At 40.2% G+C, this 24,270-nt stretch overlaps 1 protein-coding gene across 1 annotated transcript in view; it reads right to left on the bottom strand.

The window, feature by feature from the left end:
• Window positions 1-19,288, bottom strand: part of LOC139976192 (uncharacterized) — a 30,628-nt gene extending 11,340 nt beyond the window's left edge. Inside the window, exons 1-15 of the mRNA XM_071984701.1 lie at window positions 14,740-19,288; window positions 14,060-14,350; window positions 13,477-13,647; window positions 13,103-13,256; window positions 11,623-11,725; window positions 11,116-11,332; window positions 10,238-10,402; window positions 8,662-8,856; window positions 5,714-5,890; window positions 4,643-4,915; window positions 3,485-3,695; window positions 2,771-2,922; window positions 2,341-2,573; window positions 1,761-1,973; window positions 880-1,006 (exon numbers count right to left, since the gene is read on the bottom strand). Coding sequence (XP_071840802.1) covers window positions 880-1,006; window positions 1,761-1,973; window positions 2,341-2,573; window positions 2,771-2,922; window positions 3,485-3,695; window positions 4,643-4,915; window positions 5,714-5,890; window positions 8,662-8,856; window positions 10,238-10,402; window positions 11,116-11,332; window positions 11,623-11,725; window positions 13,103-13,256; window positions 13,477-13,647; window positions 14,060-14,350; window positions 14,740-19,273 — 7,216 coding nt within the window. The 5' untranslated portion in view covers window positions 19,274-19,288. The remainder of the gene's footprint in view (window positions 1-879; window positions 1,007-1,760; window positions 1,974-2,340; window positions 2,574-2,770; window positions 2,923-3,484; window positions 3,696-4,642; window positions 4,916-5,713; window positions 5,891-8,661; window positions 8,857-10,237; window positions 10,403-11,115; window positions 11,333-11,622; window positions 11,726-13,102; window positions 13,257-13,476; window positions 13,648-14,059; window positions 14,351-14,739) is intronic.
• Between the last annotated feature and the right edge of the window lie 4,982 nt (window positions 19,289-24,270).

Raw genomic sequence — 24,270 nt, 5'->3', positions numbered from 1 at the left:
GTTCTAACCAAACATTTCTTTGCTGTTAGCCTGTTTTATTATATTTGTACTTTATTTAATATTATAATATTATATAGATTCTCTTCGTGATTTATATATATATTTATATATAAAGATGTCTGACCTTTGCCCTTCTGAAAACATTGGCAAATAAGGACCTGTCGGCAGAACTATATCATGTTAGTAAAGATGTTCGAATATTAAGCCTACCCTATAATTTTTGACAGAAATGAGAAACTGTGGGACACGTTACATCACTATATGTCTATGCATGTTGTCTGATGTAATACTCTGTAAATAGGGAAGGTAAATGTCCACACAATACCCTATTGGCGCACGTGTTTAACCTAGGCTGTTTCTGGAATGCAATTTCTACGTTAGGCTATAAGGTTACTTTTAAGAACCAAATTTATTTGTGTAAGCCTATATATTTACCAACGCTTTTATTTTTGTCGTCAAAGCAATTATACATGCATGGTTATATTTGAAAACTGGGGTATATGACTGGAATCTATGTTGTTCTGTAAAAAACAAAAACCGAAATAGCTTGTCATTGGCCAAACTGTACATTACGTCACCACATATTTGTATTACATAACTCACTTGATGATAACCTTTTGCATTGCAAATTCCACATTGCAGTTTGCAAGCATGCAGCACCGCCGCGCTGCACATGGACATGTTAAGTTCGCGTTGCTGATCCATGTTTTAAGCATCCTAAGGCCATAACTGTGCTTGGGTTAGGGTTAGTTCATATACAGGGAGTTGTTCCATAACAACTCCCTGGTTCATATATATAAAGCAAGTTTCATAGGCAAGCAAGAACTGACGTTTTTTTTTTTTTTTTTCATTTTTAATGTTTGCCCAAGTCGTTTTTACCTAGATCTGTATCGGCAGTCTCCCATTGGATATTATCTATATCTGCTTCGTGCGTTATCGTTGCGCTAAAGATGACGTATTGGTCGTCATTTACGATGGCGTCTTCGTCGTCAAATTCCAACAATATCTGCATAAAATGGAAGGAAAGGAAATATAGTTTAATTCTTTGGTAATATTGTAGTTTCATACTACCACAGAGATTATATTACAAGAGGCATATAATAATCATCAAACCTATTTCGTGGAAGTTCATACTTAAATCCATACTCTTATTATTCATAGTATGCTATAGAAATACCCTCACCACTTGTAAAATTGTACACATATCATTAAAAGGAATAATATGGTAAAATCATACTATCATAAAAAAAAACCATGGTCTCGTTTAAAAGAAGTATGTTAATTTATTATCGTCACGCATAATGTCATACTTATGCATGTACATAGTATGTTAAAATCATACTATGTGTAGCATGTTGAATGCATACTCTCATCACATGCAGTTCGTTAAAGGCATATCATCACGTGTAGCATGTTGAAGGCATACTTTCATACCGTACAGTACGTTAAGGGCATACAACTGATCACGTAATGTATGTTCAATGCATACTCTAAAGCACGTACTGTATGTTAAAGGCATACTCTCATCACGTGCCGTATGTTAAAGGCATACTATCATCACGTGCCTATGTTAGAGGCATACGTTCATCACGTGCAGTGTGTTAAAGGCATTCAACTCATCACGTACTGTATGTTCAAGGCATACACTCATCACGTGTTGATGACGTCATAATCGCGTCATATCTAACATGCCATTTAACCGGTTTTTATATATAGCATTGTGTGCTGATGAAATTATTAAAGTATAGGCATGCACATACCTTCGGTGGGTTTCCATCAACCGCGGAGATGGTGACGCTTGTAAACGCGGAGCGATCGTCTTTTCGAACAGTCACTGTAAAGATGTATTCTTTATCTGCTTCCAGAGAGAGGGCGTCGAACGAGAGTTGAGATTCTCCGATGTTGGTATCGTTAATAATCAAATAACCGACCGTATCGGGGTTAAACGACCAACATGCACTATTATCCGTGTTCTGTCAAATGCAAAAGGATATTTAATGTTAAGTTGATTCGTTCGTTTGTTTTGCAACGCTTGTGTGAATGTACCGTATTATAAATATATGCCGGTATAAAAAGGATTTTTATACATTACTATATACATAACCTCTACAAAAAGCAGCTGAGCATATAGTCTATGTACATTTGAATGGAACAGCAATACTGGAACTTATATTAATATATATATATATATATATATATATATATATATATATATATATATATATATATATATATATATACATATATATATATATATATATATATATATATATATGTTTATGTGTTTATATGTATATATTAATTTAGTAATAATAAGCCACTGATTTATCATGTTTTTACCTGGAGACATTGCCACTCATACTCCCAAGCTCTAGCTTCTTCGTCGGGATCGATCGAGTTATCGGCGTTGAGGACTAGTTCGCCGCTGTCCCTCCCGACGGTAAACTCTTTCCCGCCATCAATGACCGCGATTAGGTCGGACTGTATGGTAACCACGGTAACGGTTGTCTCTACGTAAGCGGACACATTACTTGATTTGAAGACTCGGACGGTAAATTCGAGAGCTTCCCCACCTGCATAAGGAAAAAACAAAACAAAATTCAATTCTTTCTACATTTTTGGGGGGGGGGGGTCGGTGGTGAGGCCATTTTCCACTCGGGGAGGGGTGGTATCTGGGAAGAGAATGGAGACACGGCAATAATTTCTTTTTAACTGAGCTATAAAATTCGCGGAAGGTTTTACATTAAATATAGGTCTCAAATATCCTTACCAGGTAAAGTATTGGCGGGAACGTACAACCTCCTTGTGTACATAGTCTTCAAGTTTAGAGGTACATCTGAATTGTTCACCGACCATTGGAATTGCGTCTCGCCGGCAGCCACGCACGCTGAATAGTACTTCACTTCCGCTGTCAGACCGAAACTGCAAATCATTTTAGAAACATGAATAAATATGTAACTTCATAACTTTAGACGGTATCACCAAATCACAAAAGAATTAAGATTCCCATTTGCTGTAGAATCTGCCAAACCGTCACGAGTAAAACTGAATTTACTTACTCCGAAATAAATATAGAGACGACTTTATTTTATTAGTAAGTCACGGTACTGCAGGACATACTACACCATGTGACCGAAATTTCGATCAATTATGACGTCATAAGAACAAAAATTTTCAGTCAAATAGATTAAAATGTTGAATAAATCCCATATAATGTGCAACCTTCAAGGAGGGCAGCCTCTATATGAGGGCAGCATTTACTCTAAGGGCAGCCTTTACTTTAAGGGCAGCCTTTAATTTGAGGGCAGCCTTTAATTTGAGGGCAGCCTTTACTTTGAGGTCAGCATTTAATTTGAGGTCAGCCTTTACTTTGAGGTCAGCCTTTACTTTCAGGGCAGCCTTTACTTTTAGGGCAGCCTTTACTTTCAGGGCAGCCTTTACTTTGAGGGCAGCCTTTACTTTGAGGGCAGCCTTTAAAGCCTACCTGTCAGCAATCAGTGCGGCGTCTGCATCCGTTCCTTCCACGATGACCTTCACTTCCGGAGCGGCAACTCCCGACCGAGTGATTGTAAGGGACGTTGAGTCCGATTCTCCCAAAAAGTTAGTCACAGACAAGGTGAATTCATAGGGTTTGTTCGCGTCCATGTCGGCCCCGTCAAATTCCACCGCAGCTGCCCCGTTATTGCTGTTCTCAGCTGCACGGCGAAAGCACCAGATGGAAGGAAAAGAACGGAAACGTACTCCTTCAGATTTGATAGTGTCTCGTTGTTTTTGCACAACGATTTACGTCTCGGGGTGCCTCGAGAAATACACTTAATATGTAACGCAATGGATTAAATGGTTAAATGCTGACAGTTCACCAGTGTTGGCCACATTGGTTTTCTCAGTCTCAAACATTGCTAGAATTTTTGAAAATGACTTTCCCAAAACAGGCTGTAAATCCTCCAGATTTTCCCATCCAATGAGGAAGTATTGAAATAAACAATTAAACATATTTTCTATGTGCAGGGTAAGTATACTTTAGGGAGACAGTAAAATGCTGGTTAAAACTTGAGCATGGGTGACCGTAATCTAACTTTCTAGCATATGTGAGTGCCATACTAATGACTTTCATATATATATTACTAAATATATAATATATATTTTACCGAGTATTAACCAAATATATTTGATATTTGGCTTACTAAACACTATATTACAATAGGCTATATTCATAGTTTAACTATATGCATATACAAATATGCATATAGTTTTGTTTCATTGTCCCAAACAGTTTATTAGAACAGCTAGAAAGATTGTCAAATTGGCCTTTGGTCTTTGCTATATCCGAATGAAGGCAGAAGGATATTATTGTCCTGAAATAGTAAGCTTAATTGCCAGCTTATTGCATCTTTGAGTCAAAATATTTCAGCTTTCGTGAGAACCATTGCTCTATAGGTACTCGGTTGAACTAGTAGCAAATCTTTTGATTACGAATGGAATAGAAATGTCCAGCTTCATTTCCTTACCCCCCCCCCCACCACAAATGTCGATTTACTACCGTGAATTCAAATTGAAACAGAAGCATATACCCCTCCCCCTCCCCCTCCCCATCCATACTAGAACTATAAGTGAAAACGGTATCTGCCTCTCTCAATCTTACCGTTAATACTTGCAAGTGTGGAATCCACCGCGGATGTACTGCCCGAGCTACTGACAGACCAAACGTACGTTAATGCGCGTGCGCCGGACCCGGTTGACTTTCGTCCATCCATTTTAACGTATCCGCAACTAGGTAATGTCTCTGGGCCACTCAACAGAGCTGTCACTTGTGGGGGCGAGTCCGCTGATTGGATGGTCTCTGATCCCGTTCCAGATCGGGAATACTCTTGGTTGAAACTCTTCACGGAATTAGATTTCAGGGTCAAAGTGTCCCCTACACCAAAAAGAAACGTATATATCTTGAAATTTGTCATTTTTTTTTAAAGCTTTTATTTAGTCCTAATGATTTGTATGCATAGATGTATGGAATGGTGACGTCTGAGGGTACTGATTCCCCGTAAAATGTGTGTTTGACACTCAAAACGTTATTGGAACACACGTAGTAAGAATAATATCTAGATGATGAAGGAATAATCGGCTGTAATCACACATGGGATTTACATATGTGATTACATATGTATTCACATATGAATTACATTTTTTAAATTGCTTTTACTGTCAACAGGGGGAGCGGCCGAAAGCACAGTGGTACGCGACCCCCCCCCCCCCCCCCACCAGCCCGTCCCTCCCCACGAACACACACTTTTGCAGAAACCCTAAAAAGTGGCCCTTTTCATATATAACAAGTTCCCATATTTTTTTAATGTAAAACACATTTTTCCATTTCTTAACAAGTAACAGGTGCCCTTTGGTTTAACAAGTAAGAGAAAGAAACATTGTTATTAAAAAAAAGTGTCCATTTGTCGAAAACATTCAAATAATAGAATTTGTGGTACGATTTGCACAGGGGATTATTTTGCCAAGAGGCATTGAATTAACTTTGTGGTGTGTCCTCTCAAAATAACTGTCACATGTCCCACTGCACCTCGAAGTTTGAACCACCACCCACCCCCCACCCCACCCACCCCCTCCCCATTAATGTTTAGTCGTCTTCCCTCGCCCCAGATTGTCAGTAATCTAGTAATTTAATGATTGCAAGAGACCAAGTTGTTTTTCTGCATCGACAACATACCTGGTGTAAGTAACGTAGTTCCGTCGTATTTCCCGAATAAGACAACCAGTACCTTGGTACCTATCGCGTAACATCCAGCTCCTGCGCCAAGCCCACTGACGTCATCAAATATGTCGTCACATCCGGTCATAGTTCTGAATTCGACAGACAGGTCAAAGTACACAACAAGAGCGGCTCCTGGAGAAAAAAAATGGCCCAAAAGAGAGATTGTTATAAGCGCTGCAAAATGCCTTGGTTAGTTCTTGCTATAATTATTATATAAATATTATTAATATAATCATTTATATTTTCGCCATTCTGATTATATACATGCTATAGTTGTAAATAGCTTAGGGTGCGATACATCAGTATAACCGAAGTTAAAAACAACCCAACTCCACCCCCACCACCCCAGTAGGGGAACATTATCTTTTTTGATATGTTATATATCAGGATCTGTTTATGGCCTGCATCTTGAAGAGCATGAATGGAGGTACATGTGGTGCAACAATTGGGTCAACTGAGGCAAGTTGTTAGACCCCTTTAGGCCTCCCATGAGCAGCGTATGAAAATTGTTTACCACTGAATGAAGAGGTTTGTTTACAAGTGACGAAAACTTCAGGCTCTGATAGCAAAAAAATCTGCATGGTCATTATACGAAAATTTGATGGTGCCATGAAAGGCTAACTTGTCAGCTCTCCGGTGATGGGTATAGCGTTAAGCTAGTGAGAACTTCTACTTAGGAACCACATGACTTTTGTGATTTAGTGTGTAAGTCAATGGGGCTTTTAATAGAAGTATGCTACCTTATGCTGGTAAAGCCGAACTATTTCAGTCTGCCAACGCACCTACCGTACTACTATGGTTTCTTGATCTGTTAGTATTAGCCAGTGCTTAGCCCTATATCGTCTAATTGTGTCGCAAAATAAAGATACTGACATTTTTCTTAAATGGATCTTGCTTAGATTTGTAATGAAAACAAAATCAATGTTTTCGACATTGTTATTATAGGTCAGAGAAAGATATCCCACACTTGGGAACTTGAATTTTATTTCCCGATCAATTTTCATACCGTTAGATGGATTTGTAAAGTTTGATTTCATTTAGTGACGAAAAAATTCCAAAATATTAAAATTATACGATTTATTCTTTGTATTGATTACTATTAGTATTATTTTACGATTATTAATGTAAAAACATTTGTGAGCACGAGATAAAATTGTCAAATTCCGTATGTAATCTGTTATTGTCTGAATAAAATTGTAGTAGTGTAGTACCATGGAGCAAGTTTGGTAATACTAGGGTTACCCTTTCAAACAACGCGCGTTTTGGGGGAAAGTGTCAAAACTTGAAGACTAACTTCAAGAAAACCAAAAGCGCTTAATTAGTTGAAACGTCAACTGCATCGCTTTTTCTCTCCTCATCCTTTCAATACTCAAAGAAGAGGTTAGTGATATTGCTAATTCTCAGTCAGACCCATTTATATAAAGAGAAGGAAACTAAAACGCTATATAACAGTAGCTACATTCTGCCTTAGTTGACTGTTACCACGGTAAATGGTGACCCAAATCATACTAGGCCTATATTATTTCTTTTGTTCAGTTGAGTTATCTTGTACCTATGTCTCATCAGCCACTTAAAATGTAACCTTGTCCAAATTTTCTTGGCATACACCTCAGAGAAACTCTTAACAGAATGCAGGGGTTACCATCGATTTATCATATGCCCAGGCTCTACTAGATCCACTCTAAGCCTGTTATCGCGAGATAATCCAAACCCTTTCTATTATAGTCTAATTTGCTTTGTCTGTGATCGATTTCGTCACCACCGATTTCCATTGTCATATTTTTACTGTATTCATTCCTTTGTTGCAGTGACGTTGGTTGCAACAGGACAAACCACGTAGTGTAAGGCCCATCGCCATGGCTATAGTGATACAAACTGTTACTAGCTACAACCAAAGACCCCCATACCATTCAAGGACAAGACCGTCTTTGTGCGATTAACGAATGCAGATCAATATATAGTTTAAAGAAATGAAAAGACATTTTAGGCCTTCATTTGTCCGTACATAACCCACGTAGCCGATTTTATAAGCCAATCTTCGCTGTCGTATTGCAACCATCACCCTCTGTGTTATGTATTCTCTTTCCAAGGAACTCGTGATTTCCGAACCCTATATGTAACAGTGTCATGCGCATGCGGTTAGTTTTGATGTAAGAGAACTGGGGTGGGAGTAGATCAAGTTATTTAGTTTTCATGCATAGGTTCTATCTTGAGTAAGTCTCTTTATAAAGTACCATCGTTTAGATAAAATTATAAAGCGAAGTCTTAGCGTTTTAGTTCCAACATAATTTGGAAACATTTTCGGTATGTGGGTGGGTATTTGGATGTCTATAACTTAAACCATTGCATGTGGACCTATATGTTATACATATACATACACATATACATACATACATATATGTACATGTATATATATTTATATCTATGTTCCTATACATGCACATATGCATGTACATATGTATGTACACACATATTTGTAATATATATACATACACATATACACGCACACATATATACATACACACATACATATACATACATTCATACATACAAACACATATATGTGTACATGTACATGTAAATGTGCATGTATATGCACAGTGTTTATATACATTAGTATGTACATGTAAATATATGTAATACATAAACATACACAACATATACATTTATATATATGTATGTACATATACATTCCGGCCTACAGTCAAATACAAGCAAATCAAATTGCGAAACATTACCTACTTCTTTGCTCGACTTGTATCATTTTAAGTAATCAAATATAGAAGAACGTTGTTTAGAATCAATGTGTAAAATTTCATGGAGATAACTCTTACTAAAATCGCGAGAGAAAATGGGTCAAGATTCGTTGTAAATTATGATTATGATTATTTTGTATTTCTTACCGGTGTCGGAGAACTTTGCCTCTTCCATTGACGGTGCGGGGTAGTAAATAGTACCGGTGTAGGTCTCGGTCCCCAACCCATGGACATGGTTAACCGACGGACTCAGTGTGTACTGTCCGGATACCCGAGGCATTTGTATTGGGACTATGAACTCGTTAGCAGAGGTAAATTCCCCGTAATAAACGAAAGTAGAACCTGAATGAAGAAAAAACAATAAGAGCAAAATCGAGTATTAACATGTGTTAAGAGAGGGGGGTTGGGGAGGGTGGTGGTGGGGGTGACGGGTATATCCAACTTCGGGTCGCTTACTCGGAAAGAAAAAAATTTCAACCATTTACGGGCAGCAATCCCTGATACAGCATGGGCGTGCACCCCCCCCCCCCCCTTAGTTTTTGTAAAATATCCGAAATTGTTCTTTAATAAATATTTATTTCATAAGCCATTGTTTGGTGAGAAGTTATCTTTTCAATTATTAAATTGCTGTTAATCGTCAATGAAGTAACAAGTACTACTTTTTTAAGGATTCATCATGTCGAGAACTTTTAAGGTAATATTGTGGTTTTGTCCCCTAGATATAAAATGAGAGCCCTACCCGTTCCCTTGCCTTTTAAAGTTCGTGAACTCCCCCCAACCCCCCCCCCCACCCACCCACCCACCCACCACCCACATTTTCCCCTTCACCCCAGGTGTAATGTACTATAGCTTCAATGCCCAGATAAATGATATCGAGTTGGATACAAATCTCAGAAACTATCTACACACTATAGCGCCCACAGTACATAATGGCATCATGAAACAGTATCGCCTGCGGTTATCAATTTTCGAGAAGTTCGACAAAAGAGAATTGTTCAAGATAAGAATGTTATAAATCAAGCTTAAGGCACCTTTCTATCTTTTTAAAATGGAACCAAAACGTTTTTACCCAAACCTTACGTTATTGACCAAACGCGGACTCAGGGCATGTGGTGGTTTATACCCCTTCCTCACCCCCCCCCCCCCCCAAAAAAAAAACATCCCATTGGAAGAATATACAAACAGTTATTAACACACAACCTTGCGGATTTACCATACACTGTAGCCTATATATGCCTCAGAATGTATCATTTCATGTCTAAAAGTTTCATTTTTTCAGGGGTTTCACCCGTAGAACCCCTACAATGGGCTCTCCCCTTCCCCGGTCAAATACTCCATTTTAAAATTCTGCATCCGACCCGCGTTGTTAGCGAGGCTAGGTATAACTATTCTATTTGATTCCAAAATTTCGTTTACCGATTGATACTTCCACATTAAGAGTCATAGTAAACATGTATCATTGTTATCGGACATTTTCAAATTGTTACTCTTTGCATCATCTGAAAACTTGAAAATTAACCACATCAAGCTAATTTAATGACAAAGTTTTGGAATTTAGGACTGAATGATTGAATGGTATATCAAATGTTACCAAAGTTACCCGAAACCTTTAGTAACATGATTATGATTATTATGATTATTATTATTATTCACATGAGAAGTTATTACGTCAGATATTATTCAAAAGACCAATCAATCAATACTTAGATCGATCGTCTCTTACCACTAGCATCTTCTATTATGAGTGAAGGTACAACTGAATAATCAGTTTCGCTCTCCATGGCTGTAAACGGTGAACCAGAGACAACAATTGTGATGTTAAATTCCTGTTCTGATAACGATGGATCAATGTCTACCTCAGTGGGAGAAAAACTGGTCACGGTGACATCTAGAGAGCAAAAAACAAAAAAAAAAACAAAGATAAGCATATGTAAACATTGCGTATGTAAGGGTATAACGCGGAAATCTTTACACAATTGAATTTAAAGGCATTGAAGACTCGCCCCAAACCGCGTGCCGCGCTCTGGAAAAGTCAACTTTCCGTTGCTTGCAAGTCGAGTTTTCTTCTTGTTGCTACAAAATGCAGACAGTAATACAACCGTGTTATCTTTTGTTATCTTTTATCTAGACCTGAGATGTCCATCGCTGCTATGCACACTGTGTTGTGCGTATTGACCATAGCTGTATGTATTGACCGTACACATAGTGTCTAATTACCGACGGTAGCAAGCTGTGTGTGTATTTTCTGAGATCTATGGTGGTGTCTAACACGTCTGTTACACCTCATTCGAAACTAGGTCAGATTACCGGCATGAGACGTTTCTTTGTGCGCGAGTCTTCACACCCTTTAACTTGTTGCGTATTAGCTCTGTAGGTCAGCATAATTGACGTAAAAGCAACCATCACTGTGCAGTAATGTACCTATAGATATGTGTATATATATATATATATATATATATATATATATATATATATATATATATATATATATATATATATAATTATATATATCATATGATTTCTGTGCATGTGCGTGAATAGGTGAATAGAGGGAGACATTAGGCTTCCATGAAGGTGACCGTCTGCCCTACATTATCTCACCTTCGTATACTTTGATGTTGGCCCGGATGTTATTCGGGTTGTCTGAGTCCCTTTTAACACCGACTTCGTATTCTCCAGGGCTGAGATCGGCTTCGCATATAATTACAACGTTGCTCCAGCGATCTACCACTTCTCCTTCGGTTTTCACTCCGTCCTCGTCATAGAAGACGCAAGTTAATTCAGAATCCGCCGTAAAACCGGCACCGAAAACCGTCACCTGGATTGATATAATTATTATATTAAAATTTTCCAAACCATATAGAATCTGTATATTAGAATACCGTATTTACCTCCCTGATAAAGACAGGTCAAAGTTAATCTCTACCAAATTGAATTGAATAACTGATTCACTGCAAGTTTTAATTTTCGACACCGAATATTCGAAGACTGTATGCGGCCACGATTGATTATATCGACAAAAACCAGAATATTTGAGGTAAATCTTACATAGCCTATCCCTTTTGACATCATAAAAATTAGTGGTAATAATTAAAAATTTATACTAACCAGAACCGATCTGTTTGGAATGTAGTCTGGGACCACAGTTCCCACTCCGACACAATTGGACCCATCTCCACCACAAACACCACACGTATCAAAAACCTGGCCACTGAATTGGATAAAGCAAAAATATATATAACCTTAGGCAATGGAGAAAAAAAATCGTTTAGCATCCTTACAATTGCGGGAAATTTTAGTTTTTGTAAAGTAAACCCATATTGTCACAGAAACGTGGCGATGGGGCTGAATCATATTTCAGATGGTTGATAACATAGTTAGGAGAGTAGCGAACTGCATTTTTCTTTTTCTTTTGTTTTTTTAAGTTAAGTGTGTTCCTTGTGTAAATTCATACAATGTGTCTTTTAATAGCTATAGTAGTGGGCCGAAAGTTGTTCTCCTCTAGAACGACCTATGGTTTATTCCAGTTACTATGCTCCTACCATCTAAGTCACCGTCAGTCTCTACCATGCAGTGCCGGATTTATATTGGGTAAGGGGGGGGGGCAAAGGGACCCCTTTACACAAAATATAACATAAAACAATTAAAAAATTGTAATTTTGTCTTATACCTTAATATCGACTATATTAGTATTTACATGTATGCATATATTTACTTCAGATATATAACTCATATTTAATTCGGATAACCTTTCTATATCTAACCTGTCGTTATCACTTGTCAGTTCCAATTACATGCTATAAAGTGACTTTGATGTGTAAAGTTGGTCATTTGCCGTAAAAATGTCAATTTCTGCGTATGAGGGGCCCACCGAACCTGAAGTGCTGCTTCCATGACCTCAACACTGCCCATGTTAATATATGGTCCTTCAAATTATGTTTGAGTTTGGTTCTTACACATCACAACACACATACTGCAATCGACATTGAAAGATATTAGGCACACCAGGATGGTATTACACCCACCCCCTTGTTTATCATCTCCCATGATACTACCCTGTAACACAAAGAACACTTCACATATGACATTATGTTCGATGCATTTGTAAAGATAATGTCAAATCCCGTGCTTGCGTGTCTCCCTTGTTCAATCTTGTTTGCAAGTATACCGTACAACCAATTCTGTTTTTTTTTGTGTGTTTTTTGGTGTGTGTAGTGAAAAACAGCGCGTAAAAACAGTGCATAACCGAAACTTTAGCTATCTGTACTCAACGAACTGCAGTTAGTAGCCTAGACAACACTATATACCGCAAATTCTTTAAGACAAGCTCTGCTCAAATTTTTGTTCCACTTGTTTGAAATCACATTTCATTATTACTGGGATGGAGAGGGGCGGGTTACAATTTGCGGGGGTTGGTGGTAGGGCTTAGACGCCTGTGCACATACATCACCTTGGAAGTATTACGCTATTTTGTCACCCCTTTTCTCTTGCATAACGTCGGGAGTGTCAGAGTAGTCCATTCATTTGGTTAGTGTATTATGATCACCTTTATTTGTTAACGTTAAAGGGATGATGTCGTAGGTTTTACCTGTTTGGAACACCATCGCACCCTTGACAGGAAGTCTCGTCAGCGTCTGGGTCGGCTTCACATTGACCGCAAACGTTATAGCCGTAATCACTGTCCAGTCCGGTCGAACCACCGACACACTCACCGCAGTCGTTTTCGGTAGCCCGCGAAAACCCTGAATATTAATTTGAACAAATTTAAATGGTAAAATCTAGGTCTTTTTCACAATGAGTAACTTGTTTTATTCAGTAATATATACCGATGGAAGTAGTTTCTATTTTTTTTAAATATGAAAGACAACGCATCTATATTTCCGCTTATCGGGGGTGGGGCGGGGGAGGGGGATGGGGGTTTGGGAGGGGGATGCGATGACTTGGAATTGGGATTTAACTTACCAGGAGTAACACAAGTGCTACTACAGTCCATGTATTTGCTACCACCCACATAGGACACAAAGCTGGCTGGCTCGCAAAATCCGCAAGTATCTTCCTCCCAAGCACCGTCACAGATACTGCGACAATCTAAACGGTCTTCGTTGAAAGTTTCATCTCTCCCGGTCGATCCACCTTATCAACAGAAACAAAAGAGGGAAATATCGTTAATTCAAACAACACTGATTGGTTGCATTAATAAATAGATATATATGTATGCATATATATAATTGAAAAATATATAATTGGAAAATCCAGAACAGTGAAAAAACTCCACCGAGATTCGAACCCGGGCCTCCCGCTTTATATGCGGACACCCTAACCACTAGGCTATGGACGCTGATTGTATGTCCAGAGGTTCGAAACCGGTAAGGAAGGTAGTAATTCCACTGTAGGCGTTTTGTTTTACCTGTAACGAGCAATGCTAGTTCCGTTTTGGTGACATATTTGCTTACTATATATATATATTGAACAACTGTTGCTTTGTGTGTGTGTAAAATATGGAAAGGACAAACAATTAACCATAAAACTAACGTTTCATTCTTACCTATACACGTGCCACATCTATCACGATAGGCAGTGCCATCACAAGTCCCGTAACAATCCCACGCCTCGTAGTAACCTTTAAAGGCCTTGCAGTTGCCACATCTATCTGCGCCAAAGTACCAGGGACGTCCAGTTCTACCACCAACGCATTCCGTGCAGTTGTTGATGTAAGCAGCACCATTGCATTGACCTGCACAATCGTGATCTGCTGCCCCATTGCAGACACCGGCGCAATCACGTGTAGCATCACCATTGCAAACACCCGCACAATCCTCAATACCCCTACATTCCTCTGTGAATGGCAAGAACATGAATAAGTAGAGTTAGTTGTTTTGGATTTTTCTAGAGTTGATACAAACTTGTTCATACATTCATCGATACTTTAACATTAGAAAGAATATTTTTCTAAACAGAGAATGGTAAAGATGCTAACAAGAAGTAATGAAAGACGGAAGTGCAGAATTGCCCCAACCGCTCCTCCTCTTTCCATTCAGAATAAGAAGCTTAAACAGGCCGTTCACTGTCAAAACTCAAATAACTTTAACCTAACTGAGACATGTCCTTGTCTACGTGAACTATAATCAATCTCTGGAAATAGCTTGCATAACCCAGAACCTCGTAGAATTAATATAGAACATCTTTTGAGCCTATTAGACAAACGAAATGCAAAATTATACTGACCGACTACTTCCTGAGTCATGGCCGCAACCAGGTCCTCACAAAATCCGTCAACAGTGGTATATCCTGTAAGCCATGTAAATTCTTCCAGGAGTTCAGATGCTTCCTCATCTGCACTGATTGGTAGAACTTCTTTAGCCTTGTCATTCACGGAACTCACCAGGAGGCGGCACCTTCCTGGGTCGGTAATGATGCTGAAGAGTGCTTCACGTAGATCAACCGCAAGAGATTGGACAGCTTGTTCCCCTCTATTGGTAGCTTGTATGATATTATTACATACCCCAGCAACGCTTCCTTTTCCGGTAATAATGCCAACCATAACATCAATATCTTCTAAGCTGATGAACTCCTCTTCTGTCGAGTATGAGTTCCAGCTGTACCAACTGTAGGAATCGCCGTAAAACATCTCGTTTATTAGGAAATCTCTGCCTTCGCACACACCCGCAAGCCAAGGTATCAGTTCCCCCAATGCCAAATCTAAAGTATCCTCAGCTAGTTCAATCACACCTTTATCACCATTAACCACGGTCTCCAGTACTTCACATGGTGTTTCATCTGACACATCATGCAGACCTATACCAAACAATCCTGTCATCATAGCATCGATAAATTGATCCTCCGGAAACGGCCTCAAACCAACTGGATAACCATCCCCGTAGATTATAGGAACCAACGCCTCCTCGCATTGGCTTACTAGTGATGTAATATCACTGTCCCACACAGAGTTACAAATATCTACCACCTCCCTCTCGGAAAATGCAAAGCTGAGAATACCAGCATAGTCATCGCAAACTTCAGTAGCTACATCTATGACGTAATCCCTGCTTTTCAGTTTGGCCAGGATGCCTACTATAAAAGCAAGAGGTATTTCTTCTTCGTCCAAGTCAGGTTCTTCCAGGTCAATGTCTGAATCTTCAAAAGTGTCCACAATATAGGTACATAAATTGCTGAAACTCGAAAAGCCATACATCTCCGCGGTTGCATCTGAGATATAGCTCTCAATTGTCTCAAAATACTTAACACATTTTGTCTTCGATGTCGTGATTTTGTAAAAATTTGCGACAAACTGCCTTCCCATAACATCTATTTCCGAAGAGTGTTCCTCGTAGTCAGTACAGAAATCTTCACCGCTTTCGTACCGGCCAAGACCAAGAACAACCCCACTAATAGCGTTGTAGAGGACAATATCGTCCTGGATCCACCAGTTTATAGCAGAGTATGAGAAATAATCGGAATAATAGTCGGACTGAGAGCAGCCAATGGTACCATGAGCCCAGTGCATGAGATAAATTGAAATATTCCCGAGTACTTCATCAAACTTTGCATTGTAATCTTCATTGTCAGCATCGAGAAATTCCCCTCCAAAATCGCACATGTCGTAAACATCACCATGGATAACTTCCATCGAGTATTCAAGAGCAAAATATAGGCCTCTCAAGAAGTTTTCCACTTCATAGGTGGCCCAGTCATACCCGTCACTATAATCGTATCCATCGCTCGACCAACTGTCCCAGCTATACCAATCATACCAACTATACCAGTCCGAACCATCATTCCAGCTATACGAACCATCATCCCAGTCCCATAAATCTTTCCTCCACCACCCATAAGCAAGCTCTTCGCAACTGTACTGCCACTCGTAGTTATTGCCTTGTGATACAGCTAAGCACATTTCTTTCATTTCAAAGTCGTATAGTTCATCAGGAAGGGCAGAACAGAAATCTAAGAACGCTGCACTTAAATTTCTAGCGTTGTAAGTATTCCCTAACAAAGATATCCATGACTCCGGTGTAATATGTGGAGCCAGAAATTCAAACACGACAATCCAATTAACGTCCTCAATGTCTTCGGTCCAGTAATTTGCATAATCAAGCCAGCTTATTGAATCCTCGGAATAGGAGTCCTCTTGTAAGAACCAAAAGAAGTCCATTTCCAACTCCAAATCATCCGGATCAGTGAATGCCTTTGTCAACATGTTACAAACATCAGTTACATCGTCACTTCTGAAGAAGGTTTCCAAAAAACCCGGATGGTAATACTGTGTAATGTTGAAGTTAACAAAGCAGAGCGTCTGATCCCCCAGAATGTTGAGAACACCATCAACAAGAGATTGACTGAATATATCTAAGGATTCGTTACGGTAATACGTTATAATATCACTGCAGCTGTCTCGAGGGTGAGGTTCTCCCCTTAAAGTGCTAACGGTTAATCCCAGTATATCCATGTCACTGAAATATGTGTTATCGTGACCCCATGGATAATCATCCCAGTTATCACCCCATCCATCAGACCAGTCGTCCCAAAGCGAATTTTCCCAACTCAACCACCAAGACCAACTCGCCGAATAGGCGTTAAAGGAATCACTCCCATCATCAGATACGGAGAGACTGTAGTCCCCGTCATAATCTTCGGTTTGTTTACAATAGTTTAAAGCTATGTCAACAGTCTTCGCGGCCCACAGATGAAGTATATCAATGATAGTCTCGTTCATTGCCTTGCTCCTTCTTTCCATCTGTCGACCTATCTTTTTGCACGTGTCTTCTTCGTTTAAGTCATTAACTCCAAACACTTCTGCCACCGGTTCCAATATGACCCAAGATAAATCGTAGAGGTTGTAGTCCCAACGCCAACCATTATAATAAGGGTCACGCCATTCCTCCCATTCGTCGTACCAATCAAAGAAACCAAACAAATCCCAGTATACCCAGTCTTCGTCCCAGTCTTCATCAAACCCATCACCTGATGCATCAGCGCCTAACTGGTAACAAGAATCAAACCAAGCATCAATATCCCCTGAAAGAATACCGTCACACATTTCTTCCATCTGAAACACGTAGAGTTCATCAGGCAGCGCATAGCAGAAATCCACAAAAGCATCGCTTGCGTTTCCAGCATTGTAAAGTTTGCCGAGAACGGATAACCATGATTTGGGTGTAATATGTGGACTTAATAATTCAAATGTAAACATCCAGTCCAGTTCATATCCCCGCCAGATATCATATTGCCAGGAGTAATCCCCGCTATCGTTATACCACGAATAACCGTCACTCCAAGAATAATCCTCACTCCAAGAATAATCGCTTTTTTCAGAGTAATCTCCGATCCATGAATTCGACGAGTAGCCATTGCTCCCAGAGTAATCGTCGTTCCAGGAATAATAATCCCACCAGTTTTCATCGTAAAACCAAAACAGATCGAGTTCCAGCTTGACCTCTTCCTCCGGTTCGACAGAGGATCTAACCAAGGCGGCACATATCTCAGTGTAGTTTGATGAACCAAAGTAAAAGGCGAAGACTGGACCATTGGTTTCGTTTGAGATCATGAAATTGCTCACACACTGGTCATAATCTGTGAGCATCTGAATCGCACCATCAGTCATTTCTTGACGGAATATTTCCAATGACCCTGTTTCATTCGCATTGAATAGACGGTCGCAAGATTGAGAGACATTGTAATCGCCGAGAACTGTTTGAGCTAAAACACCAATAATATCTGCGTCAGACAGGAAGTACTCTGTCTCTTCATACCAATATGAATAGTCATTAGACCCTTTGCTACTGCCTGAATAATCGTCGGAGTCCGAAGCCGAGTATGAGTAGCCCGATGCCGAATATGAGTAAGACGGCGTCTCTGTTACTCCGTCAAACTCATCACTCCAGCCCGAATCAACAGAACTGCCATTTCGTGGACAATACTTGAATCCTACTTCGACAATAATGGCTGTCGCGTAGTAAATTATGTCACGGAACGCTGCGCTCATGTTTTTATTACCGTTTATGATATGATGTCCAATCGCTTGACATGCCGCAACATTGGTTTTATTATCAATACCAAACTCTTCGGCAACAGGATCAAATATCAAACTCTCCAGGTACGATACGGATTCTTCATCATTGTCGTTGAAAAATATAGCACGTTTATTTCTGCTAACGACTTCGCCGTTGACGCTTCGTTTATCGACCCAGTGCTCTTCCTCAAGCCAATCGTATTGGTGATTCCAGTAGTCACCCCAACTATAGGAATCGTAGGAGTCGGGCAATTCAATACTCAGGCACAGGTCTGTAAGTCCTTCAATGGCCTCGTCATTTTCAGCAACTTGTGTAATGTACTCACAAATATATTCCGAATCGTCCAGAAATTCACCCAAAATTCCTTCCATGTCATTACAAAGCACTGCCATGGATTTTCGAATGTTGCCCTTGTTCATTGCCTTGCCAAGAGTATTCATGGCATCGGAGAACGTCACACCGGGAAGAATTTCACCCTCGCTGGGGAAAAACTCTGCTCCAAAGCCGTCACTGTAGAAGTAACTCCAAGAGTAGCTCCATTTACCCCACGTTGAGTATTCGGACCCCCCAAAACTAAACCCATTCTGGGAGTATCCATAGCTGTAATCGTCGGGGTTAGAACCATCTGAATAGAAGTCGTCGAAAAGGCCACCAAAAGGGTTATCGAAATTGAAGCCGAATTGTTGTGCATGCGTAACCGGGACTGCCACTGCTATGAGCAGTAACAACACAAAGTTAGCAGTGTGCATGATAGACGTCTCCGAAGTCACACACCAAAGTATCGTCTCGAAACTTAGCTGATCAAGATTCGTAAGAGTTCATAATATTTGATTACACGACCGTAATAACTTGCAACTTAATCGGACGGAAAGCAGGATATAAAGGCAAAATATTGCAGTAAATTCCAATTCAGGTAGCGCTAGATGTACTTATGTCTACCTAGCCTCCTGATGTTGTCTCTGCGAATGACCCTCAACAGCGGTCTCTAAAGAGTCTAATTGCAAAGTTGGTCGACAATGATACGTTCCAAATCGAAATCAATAATATGGATCGAAGGTGGTAATTCTAAGCAGCAAGGTAACACTTAATCCACTTGTTGTGGTCTAGCCAAGCTAAGCCTAATGTGTAGTCTAGCAAGGAGCAGAGGCGTAGCCAAGGGGATACTAATTTATAGTCTTGCTTAGGCTTCTATGCCTTCACGTAACATCATGAAGATCATACGGTTACAGGCGTTATGTAAGGGGACTGGGCTTGAGTGTGGATTATTGGTCGGTTTGAGTGCCCAGGCTCTGTGTTGGGTGACTTTTCATTACAAAATATTTGTTTCAAAGTAACAATTTATATTCTAGTCGGTCTGCAGTTTTGTTGCATTTTGTGTTATATTCACTATTTTATGTTTGATAAGACATGAAAGCATATAGTCGGGTTCCTTGTCTAATTTTGGCTATGAGATATTTTTAAATATATTTAATTGTTTACAAACCTTATAAGCTAAGGACCAGCTTTGTCAGTAGCGCGATTGAAAGGCCTGTCCTTTCGCACCACATATTCCAATTTAACATACATAAGTAGTAATTTGGATCAGGAGAGTTTTTAAAGGAGCATTCAGATTATAAAAGCTAGTTGCATTTTACTAGAGGAAAATACCAGCAACTGGGCATATTGATCTGCTTGAGCAGGTAAAGCCTTTTTTTCAATAAAAAGGATATAGGTCAGATGTCAATGTACTTTTGACAAGTAAAGGGCAATGTAATCTAACCATCCTGGTGAATGTTTAATGTAAGTCATATACTTGTACTCCGTTTTTGAGATATGTTGATTTTAAGCTTTTAATCTTTTGCAGCAAAAGTGAACTTGAAAAATGAGGGCATCAGAATATGAATATACAATCATATTCATCTGGTATTTATAAGACGGGGACAGAGGGAATAGCGCCCCGCCCCTGTGATAAGTCCCCTCCCCCACCCGCCCTCATCTTCGACATTAACATTTGCCGTTTATATTTTACACTATTGGCACTACGACAATCCCGGTCATCGTGATCTGGGTACGTGAGATGTGTTTACGTGATATTCGCGATATGGGCGTAACACAACAGTACTAACACTGCCGTTATGTGCGTATAATACAAGTGCTAACACTGCCGTTATGTGCGTAACACAACAGTGCTAACACTGCCGCTATGTGCGTAACACAACAACGCTAACACTTTGTGCGTAACACAAGTACTAACACTGCCGTTATTTAGTTACAATCTTCCCAGTATCTGCGTAATGATGTTTGGTGGTAAATGCTAGTACTTTTCAGATATGTAACAGCAATTCTTACATATTAACTGAAAAAACAAAGGAATAAAATAGAGGGCGTAGTTAAACTACTAATTTTCATATATATATATAAGCCATGACGTCTATGCAGTTATCACGTTACAAGTAATATACGGGGGGGGGGGGTGGGGGTGGAACCGACAATCAAACTAGAGGGTCACGATGTTGTAGGTTTCTGAATGACCCGGTTTGTGGGAAACTTAGTAATTATCATACTTTCACCTGAAAAAACCCATGTTTTTGCTTTTATGAATATCTCTGATATGAAATCTTAGGGGCAAAATAATTTACTGGGTTGGTACCGGGCAAGTTTCATTTACTGGGTGGGCAAAATAATTTATCGAGTGGGCACAGGGCAATTTTGCTTAACTAGCAGGGCAAAACAGTTCACTGAGTCGGAAATGGACGAGCTAATTTCATGGGTGATTAATTGGCCACCAAGTGTGTTATTTATTTCCCTGATGCATTGATATCCATTACTTTTTCAAAGAGGCAAAATGCTGAAACTTGTAGTCAAGCATAACCATTCTAAAAGTTACTGAATATGAAAAACCTCTGTAGAAAGATGTGTGGACAGGGGCGTAGCGAGCGGGGGGTGTGGGGGGGTGTCACACACCCCCCCCCCCAATAATTTGGTCGCTGTCGGCAAATTTTGGGTCTGTCGGCAAAAGGAGAAAAGGTGAAGAGAGCGGAAGGGGAAGAAAGAAGGAAAGCTGAATAGAGAAAAGGAGAACGGGAGCTTCTTCCGTGCCAAATTTGACTTAAAATATGCACCAGATTGCATCTAAGGACGTTTCAAAACTAAAAATTTTCCAAAGGGGAGGGGTAGACCCCCTCCCCTTAGACCCCTCCCCCATTTCAGTCACCACTTCCAGATCCGTCGGCAAATCAAATTTGACTTAAAATATGCACCAGATTGCATCTAAGGACGTTTCAAAACTAAAAATTTTCCAAAGGGGAGGGGTAGACCCCCTACCCTTAGACCCCTCCCCCATTTCAGTCACCACTTCCAGATCCGTCGGCAAATCAAATTTGACTTAAAATATGCACCAGATTGCATCTAAGGACGTTTCAAAACTAAAAATTTTCCAAAGGGGAGGGGTAGACCCCCTACCCTTAGACCCCTCCCCCATTTCAGTCACCACTTCCAGATCCGTCGGCAAATCAAATTTGACTTAAAATATGCACCAGATTGCATCTAAGGACGTTTCAAAACTAAAAATTTTCCAAAGGGGAGGGGTAGACCCCCTACCCTTAGACCCCTCCCCCATTTCAGTCACCACTTCCAGATCCGTCGGCAAATCAAATTTGACTTAAAATATGCACCAGATTGCATCTAAGGACGTTTCAAAACTAAAAATTTTCCAAAGGGGAGGGGTAGACCCCCTACCCTTAGACCCCTCCCCCATTTCAGTCACCACTTCCAGATCCGTCGGCAAATCAAATTTGACTTAAAATATGCACCAGATTGCATCTAAGGACGTTTCAAAACTAAAAATTTTCCAAAGGGGAGGGGTAGACCCCCTACCCTTAGACCCCTCCCCCATTTCAGTCACCACTTCCAGATCCGTCGGCAAATCAAATTTGACTTAAAATATGCACCAGATTGCATCTAAGGACGTTTCAAAACTAAAAATTTTCCAAAGGGGAGGGGTAGACCCCCTACCCTTAGACCCCTCCCCCATTTCAGTCACCACTTCCAGATCCGTCGGCAAATCAAATTTGACTTAAAATATGCACCAGATTGCATCTAACGACGTTTCAAAACTAAAAATTTTCCAAAGGGGAGGGGTAGACCCCCTACCCTTAGACCCCTCCCCCATTTCAGTCACCACTTCCAGATCCGTCGGCAAATCAAATTTGACTTAAAATATGCACCAGATTGCATCTAAGGACGTTTCAAAACTAAAAATTTTCCAAAGGGGAGGGGTAGACCCCCTACCCTTAGACCCCTCCCCCATTTCAGTCACCACTTCCAGATCCGTCGGCAAATCAAATTTGACTTAAAATATGCACCAGATTGCATCTAACGACGTTTCAAAACTAAAAATTTTCCAAAGGGGAGGGGTAGACCCCCTACCCTTAGACCCCTCCCCCATTTCAGTCACCACTTCCAGATCCGTCGGCAAATCAAATTTGACTTAAAATATGCACCAGATTGCATCTAAGGACGTTTCAAAACTAAAAATTTTCCAAAGGGGAGGGGTAGACCCCCTACCCTTAGACCCCTCCCCATTTCAGTCACCACTTCCAGATCCGTCGGCAAATCAAATTTGACTTAAAATATGCACCAGATTGCATCTAACGACGTTTCAAAACTAAAAATTTTCCAAAGGGGAGGGGTAGACCCCCTACCCTTAGACCCCTCCCCCATTTCAGTCACCACTTCCAGATCCGTCGGCAAATCAAATTTGACTTAAAATATGCACCAGATTGCATCTAACGACGTTTCAAAACTAAAAATTTTCCAAAGGGGAGGGGTAGACCCCCTACCCTTAGACCCCTCCCCCATTTCAGTCACCACTTCCAGATCCGTCGGCAAATCAAATTTGACTTAAAATATGCACCAGATTGCATCTAAGGACGTTTCAAAACTAAAAATTTTCCAAAGGGGAGGGGTAGACCCCCTACCCTTAGACCCCTCCCCCATTTCAGTCACCACTTCCAGATCCGTCGGCAAATCAAATTTGACTTAAAATATGCACCAGATTGCATCTAAGGACGTTTCAAAACTAAAAATTTTCCAAAGGGGAGGGTAGACCCCCTACCCTTAGACCCCTCCCCCATTTCAGTCACCACTTCCAGATCCGTCGGCAAATCAAATTTGACTTAAAATATGCACCAGATTGCATCTAAGGACGTTTCAAAACTAAAAATTTTCCAAAGGGGAGGGGTAGACCCCCTCCCCTTAGACCCCTCCCCCATTTCATTCACCACTTCCAGATCCGTCGGCAAATCAAATTTGACTTAAAATATGCACCAGATTGCATCTAAGGACGTTTCAAAACAAAAAATTTTCCAAAGGGGAGGGGTAGACCCCCTCCCCTTAGACCCCTCCCCCATTTCAGTCACCACTTCCAGATCCGTCGGCAAATCAAATTCTCCACACACCCCCAACAAAAACCCCTTCGCTACGCCCCTGTGTGTGGACCTTTTTTCCCAAACCAGCGATGGTTATTTCAGGCAGCAACCCTGTCCCTTAAAAACCCAACATATGCTCCCGAAGGGTACGATAATCCATGTTGGTGGCTTTGAGTAAAAAATCCGAAAATAGTCAATCTTTGTTGAGATTTAATTGTATGTTAAATCAGAAAGGTTATTTATTTATTTATTCAGTAATTCCTTTCACAAATTTCATAAACATCTCTGATCAACACACATTACACTTAAATTTACCCTGTGCATCTCCCTCGGTGCCA

This window comes from Apostichopus japonicus, chromosome 11, assembly GCF_037975245.1.
Source record: "Apostichopus japonicus isolate 1M-3 chromosome 11, ASM3797524v1, whole genome shotgun sequence".
Classification (NCBI taxonomy): domain Eukaryota; kingdom Metazoa; phylum Echinodermata; class Holothuroidea; order Aspidochirotida; family Stichopodidae; genus Apostichopus; species Apostichopus japonicus.
The sequence above is the reverse complement of the archived record's forward strand: the minus strand, read 5'-3'. Positions and strand labels throughout refer to the sequence as shown.